Source organism: Biomphalaria glabrata, chromosome 3 (assembly GCF_947242115.1).
Source record: "Biomphalaria glabrata chromosome 3, xgBioGlab47.1, whole genome shotgun sequence".
In the NCBI taxonomy this organism is placed as follows: Eukaryota; Metazoa; Mollusca; class Gastropoda; family Planorbidae; genus Biomphalaria; species Biomphalaria glabrata.
The window spans coordinates 26,426,854-26,434,340 of NC_074713.1; the positions used below are offsets into that span (position 1 = coordinate 26,426,854).

General features: G+C 40.3%; 1 protein-coding gene across 2 annotated transcripts; it reads right to left on the minus strand.

The window, feature by feature from the left end:
* Positions 1-889: 889 nt before the first annotated feature.
* On the minus strand, positions 890-6,301 carry LOC106071489 (macrophage mannose receptor 1-like). Of its 2 annotated transcripts, none has more exons than XM_013231611.2 (2): positions 6,200-6,301; positions 890-1,846 (listed from the first exon to the last, which is right to left on the minus strand). In XM_013231611.2, the coding sequence occupies exon 2, from the start codon at positions 1,842-1,844 to the stop codon at positions 1,134-1,136; it is 711 nt and encodes a 236-aa protein (XP_013087065.1). In that variant the 5' UTR covers positions 1,845-1,846; positions 6,200-6,301; the 3' UTR covers positions 890-1,133. The 2 variants fall into 2 exon arrangements, with proteins under 2 accessions (XP_013087065.1, XP_013087064.2); XM_013231610.2 differs by lacking the exon at positions 6,200-6,301 and adding an exon at positions 6,024-6,179.
* Between the last annotated feature and the right edge of the window lie 1,186 nt (positions 6,302-7,487).

The window sequence follows — 7,487 nt, forward strand, 5'->3', positions numbered from 1 at the left end:
TCACGTGCAAAGTTCATGCCAGTACTATCCCTTGCCCTTCGATATAGCACGCTAAACTATTACAGGCCTGTGTCACATATGTCAGCTGATCATACACAGTTAACCCTATTACGTCGCGAATAGGGTAACAACAATATATATTGTTACGATTCTCTCCTACTCAGGCATTCTGTAATTACTGCTAAACACATCTAACACATCAAGAACTTGACAACAAGGCTCCAAATAATCTGGTTCTTTAATAATGGTCAAATCAAACAGCCAATACGACACAATTGGCGACACAATTGGCAACATAATCAACTGCTACAACTTTAGACTGTATATCACTGTACTAAACTCATAACTCTACAGTCTCTTCCTGGACTCGTACGTTTCACTGGAGGACTGCACCAGGACCGACTTCATGGCTGACTAACAGTCCCGGTCTTAACGCTCTCCGGTCTTGAACTGCCGCTTTCCTACACACAGGTCTATTATCAGATGACCATAACACGGGCGCTATTCACGTGCAAAGTTCATGCCAGTACTGTCCCTTGCCTTTCAATATAGCACGCTAAACTGCATTGCAGGCCTGTATCAGAAATGTCAGCTGATCACAAACAGTTTACCCTTTTGCGTCGCGAATAGGGTTATAACAATATAGATAGTTATATATCGATACATACAGTTTCATGTTTGATTAAGAACTGTGTATGATGTGAAATGTCTGCAATAGTACCATCCCGCGACTTGCAACAAGAATCTTGATAGGTCTAAAGGGCCCCTAAAATGTCTGCACCGACCAGGGCTTGAACCAGTGACCCCGTAGACGGAAAACCCACATATTTTATGTTGACCAGATCATTTTCGGAATGTTACTAAACTTAAAGAAGAACAGACTTAAATCTTTGATGTATTTAGTTAAGTTTTATTTGTGCTGAAAGAATTATAAGTTGAATGAATATTTATGATATTAACTTAAACAGCACATTGACACACCGAACATCTGAAAGCTGAATGAATGTTTCTGACATTAATTTAAACAGCCGATTGACACAACGAACAGCTGAAAGCTGAATGAATGTTTCTGACATTAATTTAAACAGCCGATTGACACAACGAACAGCGGAATGAATGTTTCTGACATTAACCTAAACAGCACATTGACACAAAGAACAACCCGAAGTTTCGTTTTTCTGGAAACCATTCATGCCACAATCAAGATCACAGGAGAAAGCCGGACAGGAGTTGGACATGATCAGTACGGTGGTGTCAGTTATTCCGGAGACGGTATCGATGGTTGTGGCATCACTTGTGGAGCTGCCTGATGCGTTGCTGTCGGGTGTGGTGGTTCTTGCCAGCGTAGTGGCTGTGACTGTGGAGTGTGCGTTGCTGCTAGCCGCTAAACTGTACTGACAAATGTAGGGGTGCTTCTCGTTTTGTGTGAAAAAAATCAAGAAAGGGGATTGATCACAAGCATATTCTGTCCATTTGCCATCATTTCTGAGATCCATTAGAACACAGTCGTCGATATCGTGGGTGGACAGGTGTCCCCAATTACTGTAGGTCAAGGTAGTTCCATCGTCCCATTTGAACTCTTTTTCCTTGTCCATATCACTCAGGCCTATCCAGACTTTGTCGAAATAATCTCGGAAGTCGTTGGTCAGTGTGGTGAAGAGGAAGTTCTGGACATCCTGTGTCTTGACCAGCGCCAGAGTCCCACCTTGACTTTCACAATTTTGTTTGGCCTCGGAGTGAGTCCTCGAATAAGACAAAGCAAACTGGTAGCAAGCGCCTCCGAACACCTTGAGGTGAGAGTCTTTTGGTAGGTTGGACGGGCACTCATTCATCTTCTGGCACATGCCTGGAAAAAAATCAGATGTGTAAGTTAAAAGTAGGTCTATACATATCACTTGATGCTAGATATTCCTGTTTTATTACCTGTAGTTAGTCTATGTTAGGGTTGCACTGGATAGTATGCCCGGCTTCGGCCGAATATGCGGCCATTTTCCCCTATCCTGCCAATTTGGCTTCGGTCGAGTATTACTGCAAGATAGTTGTACCTACATTTCTATTAATATGTATACAGTTGGCTTGATCTCATTTATGTCTATTATGGAATGTATTAAAGCTTATAGTTCAAATAAAATAAGATATATGAATATGCACTAAACAACTTTTAATACAAAAACAAGGCGTGTTAATATTGTAACGTTTCTCACTATCCAGGCTCTCTGCAAACCAATCTAAAAAACCTGATAACTCAGGGCTCCAAAATAACAGTTACAGTTTAAGTTCCAATACATCACAGCCAAACTGTACAATTGGTAAAACATGAACATGGACTGTACTAAAACCTTGCCTCTGTTTCGGACCGACTCCACACACCGTGCTGGTTCTGACATCGCCTCGTACTGGTCACATTGCGAGGTCACGTGAAGTGTCTTGACTCTAACACACTCGCTCTTATATAGAGTCCCTACTGGCCTTCTAGAACCGGATGGAACGTCGCTTGACCACTGGTTGATCACATTCGCGTGACTTGCGTGTGTAATATTTACAACACGGGTCTTTGCCGAACTGGCGTGTATTAATTATAATAAATTTATTAATAAAGCGCTGTTAACAAACAAAATGTAGGCTCAAGGCACTGTAATAACATTACAAACACAAACACGACAGCTAAAATAACAATTAATCTAAAAAAGTTTTAAACAGATAGGTCTTAATGTTATTCTTAAAAGTGGTGTAGCATGCTGTCTGTCTTAGATCAATGGGGAGTGAGTTACAAACCTTTGGTCCGTGCACTGAAAAAGCCCGCAGACCGTAGCTTTTAAGGGAGAATCGTGGCACCACTAAAAGCGTTGAGTGCAGGGCTCTCTGGGGGACATATGGAGTAATCAGTTCGCTAAGGTACAAGGGCATCTCATTGTTATATATACACTGATGACAAAGTGTGGTGACCTTGTAATCGATTCTTGCTTTCACGGGAAGCCAATGGAGCGTGCGCATCAGAGCGTAGTAGCAGAATCTTGTCTAGTTTTTCTAAGGACTATTCGTGCGGCATTGTTCTGAATACGTTGCAGCTTGGCTATTTTGTCATCGGGTATACCTGCTAGTACGGCGTTGCAGTAGTCAAGGCGGGAGAGTATGAATGCCACAGCTAACGTTTTTGTTGACTCCGTTGTTAAATATGGTCTGATCTGGCCTAATCTACACAGCTGCAGATAAAGACCCTTGCAGAGCTGACTTATGTGTGGGTCGAAAGATAGTGTTGAGTCGAAGAAAACTCCAAGATTCCGCACTACATGGACATAAGGAAGCTGGCAGTTCGTGATAAAAAGAGAATCTTTGTTTCCGACTTTCGAGACGTTGTTCCTAGTGCCAATCTTAATTATTTCTGTCTTGTCTTCCTTCATCTTGAGTTTATTCTTTGGTGTATCGTGATACTGATAAAAAGACAAGTTTAAGTTGCACAGTGTGCGTGTCTCTTTTCAAAGAACCACTCAACATCATAACACAAACAAGTCTGTTGTAAGACTGGTGTACAGAGCTACTCATATTATCCGTAGAAAAACGAAATCATTTTCAGACAACGAATGCGTATTAACAAAAAGTGCTTGCTAGCAGTAAGTCATGAAAAGAAAGAATGCATGTGAAGGTGTCTCATGACAAAGCGATTGGTTGATAGGGAGGAAAATGTCCATTCAAAGGCAAGAGACTGGGCACCAGACTTTGAAATATCTTCTGACGAGCCAACCGACATATCTGAAACTGATCCATTTTTTTGGTATTTATCGCGCATAAACAGCAACTTTGAAATCATAGAAGTTAGAAGCCTCACAAACAAAGATCTGTTTAAAGAAGTTTCAGCCATCACAAAGACTACTCTAATTTGCTGTCTCAGTTATGTAGCCAGATGAGAAGAAGTTGGTTTCCGATAAACTTCTCATTCATTATTGTAAGTACTAGAGTCGATTGGTTCTAATAAAATTGGTTAACTGTTTATTTCCTTTTTAAAAACGTTTTTGGCGATGTGGCCCGCGACACGAGTGTCGTAAATTAAAATGGTCCTTAGACCGAATAAGGCTGGGCATCACTAATCTAAACCATAGATCTCAATAAAAGGCCAACAGACTACAATTTAATCTATGCTTCGGCACTATCTAAGGTTGAAATTATAAATAGGAATATTTGATGCCGTCGCTGTTAATAAAATATCGTTTGCCGCAAATGAGTTCATCTAAATCACTAAATATTGACCTACAACGCTTAAGATTCTAAATATTAACAAATAGCCACTATCAGTATCAGGACCTTGATGCCAGCACCAGAAGCGGTTTCTTCTTCTTTTTTTCTTCTTCGTTCTTATTTGACATGTCGGAGGGTTCAGATCAGTTCTCCTACACCTGAGATGAACCGCGCAGTGGTTTCCAGATCAGGCAGTTCTCCATATGTTTTTTTTTTCCATGTGAGGGTTTTGGGGCCAGAGTCTTGCATGCAGTTTTGAAGAACATGGTCAACATTCTCTGGGGAAGCTCGTCCCAAATTTAGCTTCCGGAACATATGTTGTCTCATTCTGTTGTGTCCGGTTCTGAGTCGAAAAAACTATGAGTTGGTCATGTCGAGATATCTTATAATAGGCGTCCTTTTTCTTGTAATTGGGATGTGAGCTGGCCCAATTCTCATTTAATCTACACTCTTATTTTCATCATTTCTTCTAATCTATCTTATATAAAACAGACGTTACTTCAAAAAAGAAGTTAATTACGTCCTACCTGTCATGTATATTAACCAATTCTGGGTAGAGAGGAATTTTCATTTGTTTGTTAGTTCTTCCATCTTTTGCCAGTATGTCTGCTTTGTAATTGCCTTCTAATTGATTGTGTGCTGCCATTGAAAAACATTTTCCTTGCAGTGAAACTTAACATTTAAAACATTTTCAAGGACAAATTGGCAGGAAGCTTCAAGGGAGATGCCACAGCCCCGAGATGCAATCATTTTACATTAAAGTTGATTCAATAAAGAAAAACTGCGTCACGATTCTTGTAACATTATATTTAAAGAACTTTTTTTTTCTTTATAACCCCGAAAATATAAGAAAAAGATGATTAATATTTCTAGTTATTACAACTCATTTCTAATTCTTTGACTCGTAGATCTGTAGATCTTTTATTAGTTTTGACTCTAAAGATGCTGAAATTATCTTACCAGAAACACAAACACCTCAGATATATTATGCTTATAAGAGTGACCAAAAACCACATTTCAATTTAGATAAGACAAAAATATCCAATCTCTCTGCATAGATCATATTTATTGATATTTGCGGAGATTTTCATAAAAAAGCAAGTTTATAAATAGAAAGCTCTTGATGTATCCAATGTATAGCATTAACTCTACATTTCAAAAACCACGTAAATATTTTAATGCAATTTGTTCGTGTGTACTGTAGAATCAAATAAAAGATTAATTTTGTTAACAAATAACAGATTATTGTGTATAACGTTTAGTAGTATGAACATTTCTCTTATTACTTAACTTTCTACTGCTCAGCAGCAGAACCAGAGTTTTTCATTGACATAGTCCATCTTTCTACCTTGTGTAAGACTATTTTCTACTTGGCGCTGTCAGCTCCGAACGCATGATTCGGTTTAACCTTATAGTAACTATTAGTAACCCAGACAATAGCAGAAACCTATAGATATTAGTAACAAATATTAACCGTAGACCTTAACTCTAGTCCTAACCCCTAATCCTTATCCTAACCCTAAACCTTAAAGTATAAAAAAAATTGTTTTGCAAACATCGATCTTTTATTTTTCTTGACCAAATCATAGATCTCATTAAAAATTTGCTCTTTCTTTTTTACCTTGTAGCGCAAAAGAGCTTTATTTTCGTCTTACTTTAAGGATCATCAAGCGTCCACAGTTGGCATCATCGTTCTATTTTTATTTACGCCTGTGAGCGTATTGCCATCTTTGTTCTTGAAAACTATATCTACAAAATGATATTCTAACATAGGCAATTGAAACACTCACCTATACTCAAATCAGCAGCAAGAATTATACAGTTGACAAATATCGTCATTGTGTTTCCATGTTTCATTTTTCTAAGCATCGACACATGAACTGATCGACACATGAACTGATCGACACATGGACATTCATAACTAAACATAGTTTAAGGAGAATAGGAGAAAGTGCTACAAACTGACCTTATCTCTAGAGTGTATCGTGTACTAAAAACAGATGTTTTCTTTGAAATTGAATAAAACTGGAACAATGCATTATTGTTACGTTACTCTCTCCTAATCATCAGGCCTTCCGTAAACACTGCTAAACACAACACAATACATCAACACATCAAGAACTTGACAACAAGAGCTCCACAATATCGGGTACTTTAATAATGAGTGAATAAGTAGATAACAGCCAATACTAGAAAATGGCATCAAACACATCAACAACTAAAATGTCACTCTGTACATCACCGTACAAAACTCTACTGTCTCTCTTTCTGGACTTGTACATCAACACCTAAGGACTCAACCAGGACCGACTTCATGGCCGACTAACAGTCCCGGTCTCGACGCTCTCCGGTCTTGAACTGGTGCTTTCCTACACACTGTCACTCGTACACGCAGGCTTTCGATCACATGACCATAACATTGGTCATATTTGCGTGTAATCGTGTAATCGTAGTACTGTCCCTTGTCCAAGGCCCCGCTGACCTGAGTGATTCACGTGTGTGTCAGCAGAGCCTATAGTTAACCCTTTTACGCCGCCTATAGGGTCATAACACTGCCCCCTTCTCAGATTTGTCCGTCCCGGACAAAATTTATCACACGACATGGGCAGTGGAGATGAATCGATGCAGGAGGAGGTCTATCTGTGGGGGCGACAATGGGCTTATATTGCCATCTCGATGGAGCCATCTGTGTTGTAGTCAGCATATGTCTCTTTCTCCTGCTCCAGTTGACCTTCACCTGGTTGTACTGACGTCTTGGTTGCATCGCACTGCACTTTGGATTCAGCAACCATCGCCTTCTTTGGTCGCTCACTACTGAAGGCAGCCAGCCACCACATGGGGAGGGATAAGATGTCAGGACTGGGGTCACCAAGATCGTTGGTCTAACAGGTCTCTTCATAGGGCTTTGAAGAGAAAGACTTGGGGTTTGGGTTTCAGGTTCACAGGAGGGGACATTGTGGCTAACATCATCTTCAGGCTTGCCCGGAGGGCAAACTAGTAGAGCAAGTTGGCAGCACTCCACTTGCGAAGGTCCCTCATCTTCAGCATCAGGCTCCAGTTCACTTACTTCACCATCACCAGGGCTTCTCACTCTGGTCTCGTCAGCTGGACAAACGTCTGCTGGGTGCAGACCTTGCCGATGGGTTCCTTGGAGTTGGCGTTCTCCCTGCAAAGCTCGACACACAAAGTTCTTGCCAAACAGTTGGGTGCAGTCACCAGGATTCGAGTTCCTCTCATCAGCACTGACAGATTGA